The sequence below is a fragment of the Podarcis bocagei genome (assembly GCF_964188305.1).
Source record: "Podarcis bocagei genome assembly, chromosome: 11".
Lineage (NCBI taxonomy): Eukaryota > Metazoa > Chordata > Lepidosauria > Squamata > Lacertidae > Podarcis > Podarcis bocagei.
In genome coordinates, this window is record NC_138136.1 from 15,773,450 (window position 1) to 15,785,432 (window position 11,983).

Sequence of the window (11,983 nt, forward strand, 5' to 3'; positions counted from 1 at the left end):
AGCAGAAACCGCTGCCAACCTGAGCCCCCCACAAAAAACCCCCAGATATTTCCTTTAAAATGTAGAAATCTGGTAATATAAAAAATTAGAAGTCACTTGAAAGCACCAAATAGGCCTAGGATTAAATTAGGATTTAATTGTAAGTAAGTTGGATTTAGAACAGTAAGAAAAGAGAATAAGATAGTTAATTGCTGGAAATAATTTTAGTTTAAGAATGATATTGGAGAGCTGTTACATGCAGATACAGTGAAATTCAGAAGGGAGGGATCTGAAGAAGTCAATTAGCAATGTAAGAGAAATTGGGTTTTAAAGGGATATGTGTTTTAAGATTTATTTATTTTTATTTTTTAGTACTGTCTTGTGTTTTGTTTTCTTTTGTGTTTTTTCTTTTCTTTTTTCTATGTTATATTTGTTATAATTGTGGAAAATGCAATTTAAAAATTTGGGGGAAAAATAATGTAGAAATCTGCCTAGATGACCATGTTGGCCCCCAAAAGAGGACATGTCCACGTTTCCCCAGACATATGGCAACCTCGTTCCTCCCCACCTAAGCTTCCCGCCCCCCAGCCAAGTGAGCCCCGATACCGCTGTTGCTCTCGTGAGCTGGAGGGACTTCTTTAAACGGTTTGGCGGAGGCAAGAAAACCTTTTTGTGCCCCAGCTGAACAAACCACTTTGTTGTTCTGTTCGCGCGAAACAGCGGGACTTCTTTACACAGCTCAGCGGAGGCACAGAAGCCTTTTTCCGAGCAAGTTTCATCACAGCTAGAGGAAAGTTCTTCGTCTGCCTCTGTTCTGTGGTCTGCTGCTCCCTGTGGGAGCCTGGGGAGAGCTGAGCAGGCAAAGCAACAGACAAAAGCATTTTCTGGTTTCGAGTGGTGGATCGTCGGGGCAAAATTTTGAACCAGTTATCATGATGTGGATTGAAATCTGGTTCTCAACGATCTATCGCCAGATTGGCCAGGTCTATAGTGCAGTTCTCTTTTTATATACATATACAACATATACAGTGGAACCTCGGTTTTTTAATGTCTCAGTTGACGAATGATTCGGAACTTGAATGCCGTAAACCCGGAAGAAAATGCTTCCGTTTTCAAACATGCTTCCGAAGTCGAACCTTTGAGGTGGCTTCCGTATTGAGTTTTCGGTTTTCATACATTTCGGGGCTCGAAGGGTCTTCCAGAACGGATTACGTCTGAAAACTGAGGTTCCACAGTACAGTCATACCTCGGGTTGAATATGCTTCCTGTTGAGCATGTTCGAGTTGCGCTCCGCGGCAACCCGGAAGTAATGGAGCGCGTTACTTCTGGGTTTTGCCGCTCGCGCATGTGCAGACACTCAAAATGATGTCATGCGCAGAAGCGGCGAAAAGCGACACATGCGTGCGCAGCCGTGTCGTTGCTAGTTACGTTTGCTTCTGGATGCGAACGGGGCTCTGGAATGGATCCTGTTCGTATCCAGAGATACCACTGTATATGTATGTTTTATACATTTTATACATGTTTATTTGCTTTTCTGTTTTATCATATAATTAGTGCATAGTATGTTACAGGCAAACACATGGTATTATGAAAGGGGGGGAATCACATAAGCATAAAACATTTCTGTAAATAATATATCTCGAATTAATAATAGTAGCATAACTAGGTCCTCCAATTTAATTCACTCTTATAAACCTTAATTTTAACTCTCTTTCCACCCTTTCTCTGGTTTCCTATCTGTTGTCTTTTTGACTGCATTTTCTTACTTTACTAAATTATGTTCATTACCTTTGTCACATCTACGGCTGAGTATTTCTTTCCCCTGGTCTGTTACACTTATTTTCTTGTTATAATATTTCCCCCATATATTCTTTATATTATGTCCAGCCCTCTTTTGAATTCTTAATTGTCTTTATTTCGAGAGAAGAATGGCACCTTAGAATATTGGAATATATAGAACTTTATGGCATGACAAATAGATGAAGAAATATAGTGCAGTTCTCAAGACGACACAGCGGTAGGCATTGTGGTAAATGTGAGCTGTGGGCCCTGCTCAGATACACACTTTTCTTTTCTTTTTTGCAGCAAACACCCTCTATGGCCCTCTGCACACGGAGCAAGCGGTGAAGTTGTATGTTGATGCCGTGGCCCAGGCCAAGCAGCAAGGTGGCTCTGTGGTCTATGGTGGGAAGGTGATTAATCTCATAAATACTTGAAAATCTCTCTATATTTTCCCTGCGATGACAGTGGTGCCTCGCAAGACGAAAAGAATCCGTTCTGTGATTCTCTTCGTCTAGCGGTTTTTTCGTCTTGCGAAGCAAGCCCATTGAAGGATTAGCGCTATTAGTGGCTTTTAGCGGCTTATCTGCTGATCGGATCAGCGGCTTAGCGGCTTAGAAAAAGGGGGGGAAAGGAAAAAAAACCAGCAGGAACTCGCAAGACATTGTCGTCTTGCGAAGCAAGCCCATAGGAAATTCGTTTTGCGAAGCACCTCCAAAACGGAAAACTCTTTCGTCTAGCGAGTTTTCCGTCTTGCGAGGCATTCGTCTTGCGGGGCACCACTGTACAAAAAAAGTTAAAGCTGTCATCTTGAACGTGTTTCTCCCAACAATGGTGCACTATTTTTCTTGGAGGATAAAATCTGCTTGCAGGATGGGTCGATGATTAGTTTTATTTCTGATCAGGGTTTTCTGGATGACGGATAATTTTAAAACAAAGCCCCACCGTAAAGCCTAGAAGGTGAAATTCCTTGGTAGTCGTACTCTGAATGCACCCACTGATATCCATGGGCTTTTCAAAGTTGATGGGGAATCTGCTGTCTTTGTGAGGTTTCGAGTTCTGCTGAAAGCAAGCCGTTTTAGTGAAATGCTCCAATGAAATCGCATTGGAGCATCGGGCATTTAATGTATGATCTGTCTTGCCCGAAAACAACTGGTGCCATTTTCTTCTCCACCTTATCCATTCCAGGTTATAGATCGTCCCGGAAACTATGTTGAGCCGACCATTGTGACTGGCCTTCCACATAATGCGCCGATCGTGCAGACGGAGACGTTTGTCCCTATTTTGTACGTAATGAAATTTAAGGTAAGTTTGGGTGTTAAAGACTCTCTTTCTTTACATGTTCAAAGGTGGTAGCATCATGAAGGGGGGAGGGGAAATTAATGGCCCATAAAAATGGTGCTGAATTGCACAAGTCAGCATCCGAGTATTGGAAACCTTGAAATCCTTTCAAGTTTTGATTGGCAGCTGGCAACAGAACATTGAGTTGGTGTATTTTTAAGATGACATTTATTCAGGGACATTTGTCACCAAATGGTGTTAAATATGTTGGCCATAGCATGGGTTGTGTCAGGCAATATATATTTTTTCTAATAATTTTTATTAGATTTTCTGTTTTACAATTTCAAATAAACATTTTACAAACTGTAAAATATCCAGTGACTTCGCTTCTTCTCTTTTCATGGTCCATTTTACGTATCCTACGTCCCTGTATATTTTACTATAACCATTCAAATTAGTTTTCCACTTCTACATCCATCTAAAATTATTTACTCTGTTGAATTTATCTTAATGCTGCCAGCATTTTCAGCTGTATACAATTATTTTCCATATATTCAATAAATGTTTTCCAGTCTTCTTTAAACGTGTGTTCTTCTTGCTCTCATATTCTATATGTTAAATCTGCATATTTTGTCAAATTGCCAATCCTCTTTACTTGGGACCTTGCTCACTTTCCATTTTTGGGCTAACAAAACATGGGCCACACTTTTCACATATAAATAACATTTTCTGACACCTGGGAATTTCAGTCTGGGTTATCCCCAACAAAAAGGATTCTGGGTTTTTTTTGGGGGGAAAGTACTTTTAATTTTCCCCCCCAATTCATTATGGATCATTTCCCAATACCCTTTTACCTTTTTACACGTCCACCACATGTGGAAGAACGTTCCCTCCACTTTGTTACATTTCCAACACTTATCTGATTCTCTTTTATAAATCTTAGCTAATCTACTTGGAGTTAAGTACCATCTATGAATCATTTTCAAATAGTTCTTTCAATGAATAACATGCAGTAAATTTCAGGTCACTTTTCCAGAGTTTCAGATCTATATTGTGTCCTGTATCTATTGCCCAGTGTGTCATTGAAGCTTTAACAAGCTTGTCTTTCATTTCCCATTCTAATAGAAAACTATAAATTTTAGACAAAAGTTTATCCTTACTTTGCAAGAGTTCTTTTTCAGATTGTGAGCTTTGGTCCAAAAACCCATTCTTTCTATCTAATTTAAACATATCGTGTAACTGGTGATCTTGCAACCAATCTGTAACCCAAGGTTTTCCTTGGGTTGTGTCAGGCAATTTTGGGGCATCCTTAATTTTCCTCTCTGGAAAACCAGAGTTCAGGGTGAAAACTCTTGAGCTTCAACACACAACCAAGACGACTATGAAAATTTGGGAGGATGGAGCAGGGTACTTTAATTAGAATGGTACTGCTCTCACAAAACAACAACAGGAGCATTCAAAAAAGAGTAAAATAACTGATAATTTGGAAAGGAAGGTTGGGCTGGAAGAACAGGGAGCTGAGAAGCAAAGGAAATGAAGAAAATACTTTGGTCTGAAAGAACCATTAAATGTTCAGTCACCCAAGTCAGAGACAGAATTTGAAAAACCGCAAAGAGCCACATGAGACAAAGCTATATTCCTCCTCCAAGGAAGAGGGCTTGGAGAGTCTGGAAAATCCTTCCCTTCCCTCATTTATATGGAGATGTTAGTTTCATGTCGAACAGCTGCAGTGCCATGTTCATTTTTTAAAAAATAATAGTAGTAATAATAATAATAATGATGATAATAATAATAATAATAATAATAATTTATACCCTGCCCATCTAGCTGGGTTCCACTCTGGGCGGCTCCCAACAGAATATTAAAAAAGCGATAAAACATCAACCTTTAAAAACTTCCCTAAACAGGGTTTCCTTCAGATATCTTTTAAAAGTCAGTTTGTTTGTTTCTTTGACATCTGATGGGAGGGCGTTCCACAGGGCGGGCGCCACCACCAAGAAGGCCCTCTGCCTGCTTCCCTGTAATCTCACTTCTCGACTCATTTAACAATGTGCACTTTCATTTCCAGACGGAAGAAGAGGCCTTCACATGGAACAACGAAGTAAAACAAGGCCTCTCCAGCAGCATCTTTACCAAAGATTTGGGCAGGATATTCCGCTGGCTCGGGTATGGCTCTTCCCTTTTCTGTGGACAAAGGTGGGGAATATTCTATTGGAGGGCGGGGTATTTCCATCTTCTTCAAACATTGCCTAGATGAGATTTCCAACTCCAGCTTCGTTGTTGGAGATTGGTCCTTCTGGAGAATTGAGACTGACGTCTGCTTTGGTAATCGATTTTCCTTTTTTTACAGGCCAAAGGGATCAGACTGTGGCATTGTAAACGTCAATATTCCAACCAGTGGGGCTGAAATTGGAGGTGCCTTTGGTATGTCCCCCCTATCCCTTCTCTCAAAAAAATTGTTGAATGCTATTGGACCTACAGAAAGTTCCTAAATTTCTATGCAGATCCATAGATGGGGGTGGTCATAGTTTACAGATGACCTACACAATTGTGTCTGCTTTTGGATCCCTCCAGTCTCCCAGCTTTAGTCCAGGGTATTCGTAGTGTATTTTGATATACAGATGGATCCTGTCTGCCCCATCCCACCCCACGGTCAGGCTGTAATAAATTGGGCACCATCTAGAACAATGATGACCAAACTTGGCCCTCCAGCTGTTTTGGGACTACAACTCACATCATCCCTAGCCAACAGGACCAGTGGTCAGGGATGATGGGAATTGTAGTCCCAAATCAGCTGGAGGTCCAAGTTTGGCCATCACTGATCTAGAAGGAAGGGCTTCAGAGTTAGACATACATCAAACGCAAATGTTCCTATTTATTCAGCGTAAGTCAAAAAGATGCCTTATTCCAAGTTTTGGAGTAATTGTTTGTTGGAGTATTTGGAGCACAGTGGTACCTTGGTACTCGAACGGCTTGGCTCCCTAACAAATCGGCTTCTGAATGCAGCAAAAGTGAGTGTTCTGGTTTGTGAACGTTTTTTGGAAGCCAAACATCTGACGCGGCTTCCACTTGGGTGCAGGAAGCTTGTACAGCCAATCGGAAGCCGCGCCTTGGTTTTCGAACTGTTTCGGGAGTCGAACAGACTCCTGGAATGGATTAGGTTCGAGACCCAAGGTACCGCTGTGCAATGGAACCTCTGTTTTTGAGTGTCTCGGAAGCCGAACGATTCAGAAGCCGAATGCCGAAAACCTGGAAGTGAATTCTTCCGTTTTCAGGCGCGCCTCAGAATTCGAATGGCTTCTGAGGCGCATTTCTCCATTTTTCTCAGTGGAATTTGCCGACTGCCTATTGTGCCTCAGTTGTTGAATGTTTCGGAAGTTGAACGGTCTTCCGGAACAGATTACGTTCAACAACCGAGGTACCACTGTATCTGTAGAAAAAATATGTAGCCTAAGCACTCCTGCTCTTCAATGCAATTTCTGTAGAGTGGTACCTCAGGTTACATATGCTTCAGGTTACACATGCTTCAGGTTACAGACTTCGCTAACCCAGAAATATTACCCCGGGTTAAGAACCTTGCTTCAGGATGAGAACAGAAATCACGCCGTGGCGGCGCAGCAACAGTGGGAGACCCCATTAGCTAAAGTGGTGCTTCAGGCTAAGAACGGACCTCCAGAACGAATTAAGTACTTAACCCGAGGTACCACTGTATAAGGTTTTCGTTCTCTAGTTGGAAGAATGTACTGAATATTTCTGGCTTCACGATGGAATCCCTGCTATCATGAGAGCTGTGAATTTGAGACGACTTGGGCATTTTCAGGAGGATAGAGGATGCTGAGATTGTTTAGCCTTCAGTGAGGAGAGGAAAGAGGCTGAATGTTTCTATAGTCTGTCTAGATATGAGCTTCTTTGAGAAGTGCAAAGCGACATTCCTTGGTTTTCAACCTGCAACATCACTTACCATCCCCTTCTCCCTAGGCGGTAATAAACACACTGGAGGCGGAAGGGAATCTGGCAGCGATTCGTGGAAGCAATATATGAGACGATCCACTTGGTAAGAGCTCAGGGGTTATGGCCGTGTAAATATTATCCGAGTTGCCCTTCAGGGGAAAGCCAAATAAGCAAAGCAAACCACAATTTAGCCTTAATCGTAAGTCTAAAGGGGGAAAGAACGCAAAAACATAATTTAATTAACCGAGTAAAGATCCAAAATCAAATGTCAGCGTTCACCACTGCCCTCCTCCCTGCAGCTGTTATTTTAAAAGTAACAAACATGGCATGCTAAACACACGTGCGCATCCTCTAACTTGACCCTAATTTACTGAGAATTGGATTATAATTTTGTGTCGTTTCATTTCTTTTCCTTAATGTTATATGCTTGGTTGAAAATAAAAAGTACAAAATCGCAAGTGCACAGAGTGAGGCAAGACACGCAAAAAAGGAGCAAGAAATAGTCCCCACAGAAAACCAGACAAAAAAAAGATTTTGTGTAAAACAAAAAAAAAAAGGGGGGGATTCTTATTGTAGTTAACCAGGCTTAATTTAATAGTATTATTTCAATTAAGAAACCCCTACGCCTATATGCCAGTGTGGTTTGCTGTGTGACTTGTTCCATTAGTGTGATAGCACAGCACTAGAGGGAGCTGTTATGTATAGCTTAATGTATATGCATAACTGAATTAATTATATCTGCATATATTCACGTCAGGAGTAAGTCCAACTTGTTTATTTCCACCTTATGTGTGTCCACGTGTCTTTGTTATCCTGGCAACCTCAGAGTAGAGGTGTGCACTTTTCTGGCAGAAACTCTGTCAATGCTTTCCTCCCCAAACTGTGACATTAGTTTGTAGTTGCTTCAGGTTAATCCACATTCACCTTATCTCTCTGAGAGCATTTTTAGATCTACTAGGCTGCTGTGGGGAACAGGATTGTGCACTTAACAACAACAACAACAACAACAACAACAACAATGCCGTACCTTGGTTTTTGAACAGCCTAGTTCTCGAACATTTTGGCTCCCGAATGATCGAAACCCAGAAGTGACTGTTCTGGTTTGCGAATGTTCTTTTGGAATCCGAACGTCAGATGGGCTTCTGTGGCTTCCGATTGGCTGCAGGAGCTTCCTACAGCCAATCAGAAGCCATGCTTTGGTTTTCAAATGCTTTGTTGTTGTTAACAGCAGAGCAGCAACTTGCATGCCATTCAGTGATGCTAATTCAGGGATGGGGAACTTGTGGCTTTCCAAATGTTGGGCCTCCCGATTCCCCTCAGTCCCAGCCAGCATGACCAGTGGTCAGGGTTGATGGGAATTGTAGTCCAACAAGATCTGGAGAGCTGCAGTTTCTCCATCACTGTGCCAAACAGATCCAGAGTGGTGTGTGAGATAATCCTGAAGCCATATGATATGCTGAATGAAAATGCAAATACAGTAAATGGTTTCTAAAAGCAACAATGGAACACAGAATTGCAAAAGATGTTCTATGTTAAAAATGGCAGCAGAAAAACTAATGTTATACATTATTATTATTATTATTAATATTAGTAGTAGTAGTAGCTTCATTTCTTAATCACTTTATGCGAAGCATCCTCAAGTGATTTTCAATATAAAAATGTCTTTAAAAGCAGTTAAAACAATTGATTATGCAAAAATAATTTTAAAGAGCAGCTATAAACATTAAAAGCCCAATGTCTTCAATTTATTTTTTCTTTTTTTACATAATTTTACATAATTTTTATTAAATTTTCTGTTTTACAATTTAGAATATTCATTTAAACAACCTTAAAATATTGATGGCTTCTCTTCTTCTCTTTCCATAGTTCCTTTTTTGTAGCATAAATCCCTGCATATTTTACATAAACTAAACCGTTCAGTATTCCATTAATACATCCATCAAAACTTATCTACACTGTTGAATTTATCTTAATGCTGCCAGCATTTTCACATGTACACAATTTCCCCCCATATATTCAATAAACATTTTCCAATCTTCTTTAAACGTATGTTCTTATTCTATATGTTAGATCTGCAAGCTGCGCATATTCCATCAGTTTAAGTTGCCATTCTTCTTTGGTTGGCTCCTCGCTTGTTTTCCATTTTGGAGCTAACAAAACACGGGCTGCAGTAGTGGCCTACATAAATAACCTTCAATTTCGATCAAATTGTTTGATCCAGTAGGGTTCTTGGCTTTTCCTTTGCGCCTATAACCTGCATATTTTACTTAATGGCTGGGGCAACCCAGTCGGAAGGGTGTGGTACAAATAATAACGTATTAATAATAATATTTTATTTGTCATGACCAAATCTACTTTATCTGTTTATCTTTCAGCACCATCAATTACAGCAAGGATTTGCCTTTGGCTCAAGGAATCAAGTTCCAATAGCATCCTTGCAAATGTGCTACCCTGGCTGAACTTTGTGTTGAAGAATCAAGTCCCTGTTGATTTGAAATGTTGGACGTGGAACTCCCTGAAATCATGTGGTGTTGAGGATACTTGACTGCTCCAGTGTCCCCGGAGACATACTGAGGGTCCCTCGTGGCCGCTGGGCCCAAATCCCTTTGCCGCGATAGCCGTATCAAAAATGACTGCATTTTACGGAACCCAAGTACTCAAAAGGGTCTGGAGAGGAGGAAGGCTGAAAAAAGCTGTCTTTGTGCTACAATGTGAGGAGGACGGGAACATTCTCCTACATTCGAGCTCTCGGTGCATCACAACACAAATATACAGGCACACCTCGTTTCATTGCGCTTCAATTCATGGCCCTTTGCATATATTTTTCCTGGCCACTTCCAGGGTAAGGAAGCCCCACACCCCACATGCCGCTCCACTTTTGGCCGCAGAAGTGGAGTTGAAGCTGTTTCCCCCCCCCCTCCTGCCCCCGCAGCCAGGCGAGCCGGCTTAATAGACTATAGTACGGTGCAAACATCACTTTTATATGCACTGGGAAACCCCTCAAAATTGTGTGACTTGCTTCATATTGCAAATTCGGCTTGCCGCAATATCTCCGAGGTATGCCTGTATATCATGCACTCCGTAATCGTCTGCCTTCAAACCGCCTTGCCATTGCTCCTACTGCTCAGCTCCCAATCTTACACAGACGACTGGAAACAGATTTTGGGGGGTGTTTTTTGCGCCCAGCTCCTCCCCCCCGGGCCAATTTTGTCGACCCCCAGGTATGTCCCCGAGAGTCCCTTTCTAGAAATCCCAATTAGGCAGAATATTTGCACACATTCTAATCATGTATCCTGGATTCTGGCGCTGTTCTTAAGTCCCAGAGAAGCACCTGTATCTCTTTGAATCTTAGATCATGACCTACAAAATTCTACAACGCCGCCTGTGCCTGTTGCATTGGTCACGCACAACGAAACTGTGCCAAAGTGTATTGGAAAGGATTCCTATGTAGCCGGTTGCAATGCAAAAATAAAACTTCTACAATTCTTGCTATCCTGACCGACCTGCTTATTTATTTACTTGGGATCTCCAGTGTGCTGAAAAGTAATAATAATAATAATAAAACTCTGGGATTAGGCAGAATTTTTGTGCTCACAGTGTGCTGCTTGCGGTGAGATGAAATTCATTCCTTTCTTAAAAAAACAACTGTGAAACAATGGCTATTGAAGGCCTATGATATTTCTATGCAGTGCTATTTTTTCTAGAAAAAGAGGTGCCGGAACTCACCATGAACAGAGAGGGACAAGAATTGAGTGAAAGCGAGACTATGTAAAAGTGTCGTCTTTGGCAATCACTCGTAGCCGAGTAAGATTGTCTTCCATGAACACGGTCTTAACAGTGAGTCCGTAGGTGACTGTGGAGGCCAATTCTGGATCCACACCTCCTTCCACAGTGGGGACATAGGTTTCCAGGTGGGAGTTGATCACAGTCCGGGTTTGCCAAGTGTCCCTTCCTCTTAGCATGTTTCTCCCTTTCGTCCTGAGTTTGAATGTCTTCAAAGCTCATGACACCTTTGGTCAAGGCTGTTCTCCAATTGGAGCACTCGCAGGCCAGTGTTCCCCAGTTGTTGGTGTTTATACTACATTTTGTACAAAGCATAAGACCAGCAAACTTTTTCAGCAGGGGGCTGGTCCACTGTCCCTTAGACCTTGTGGGGGGCCGGACTATATTTTGAAAAATAAAATGAATGAATTCCTATGCCCCACAAATAACCCAGAGATGCATTTTAAATAAAAGGACTCATTCTACTCATGTAAAAACACACTGATTCCCAGACCATCTGCGGGCCGGATTGAGAAGGCGATTGGGCTGGATCCGGCCCCCAGGCCTTAGTTTGCCTACCCATGCATAAGACTAATGGCTATTCACAGCAGTAGTAACTTCTTCCCAGTTTTTAATACCCCAGAGGGAAATAAATCCTTGGGTAACATACAGCTAAAGATACATTTGGAGGTGGAGATTATTATTGAACATATGGTTGGGAGCAGGGCAAAGGAAGGAGATGCTTTGCCCCCTCCCAACCACATGTTTAATTGGGGTTCAAAAAAACAAAACATCAGATCGGTTGGTGAGAGGGGCAAGGATGTGTTGGGTCCAGTCCTGCTGCTTTCTCAACAGATTCCCAGCACAGACCCTGCAGAAGCTGCCTGTTTCTTTCCCTGCTGCCTGACCACCCTGGGTCTCTCCAGGAGGGCTTCCTCAATCCAATCTGGGCCAAGCCTGGACTGAACCCAGTTTGGTTGGGGATGTGGGCTTCAATCAGATTGGACACACAGCCCTAGGAAGTGGCAGTCTTGCATACCCTCCAAGTGTTCCTCCTTTTCAGGGATGGTCCTGGATTCACAGAAGCTGTTCCAGTTTCTTATTTGACCCCAAAATGTCTTGCTTTTCCTTGTTTAGTTTAGTCGTGTCCGACTCTCTCTGACCCCATGGACCAGAGCACGCCAGGCACTCCTGTCTTCCACTGCCTCCCGCAGTTTGGTCAGACTCATGT

At 42.1% G+C, this 11,983-nt stretch overlaps 1 protein-coding gene across 1 annotated transcript in view; it reads left to right on the forward strand.

The window, feature by feature from the left end:
• Nucleotides 1–10,482, forward strand: part of ALDH7A1 (aldehyde dehydrogenase 7 family member A1) — a 31,125-nt gene extending 20,643 nt beyond the window's left edge. Inside the window, exons 13-18 of the mRNA XM_081213743.1 lie at nt 2,065–2,171; nt 2,947–3,063; nt 5,108–5,205; nt 5,390–5,463; nt 7,018–7,093; nt 9,366–10,482. Of these exons, the coding sequence (XP_081069869.1) occupies nt 2,065–2,171; nt 2,947–3,063; nt 5,108–5,205; nt 5,390–5,463; nt 7,018–7,093; nt 9,366–9,420 (527 nt within the window). The 3' untranslated portion in view covers nt 9,421–10,482. The remainder of the gene's footprint in view (nt 1–2,064; nt 2,172–2,946; nt 3,064–5,107; nt 5,206–5,389; nt 5,464–7,017; nt 7,094–9,365) is intronic.
• Nucleotides 10,483–11,983: the final 1,501 nt, after the last annotated feature.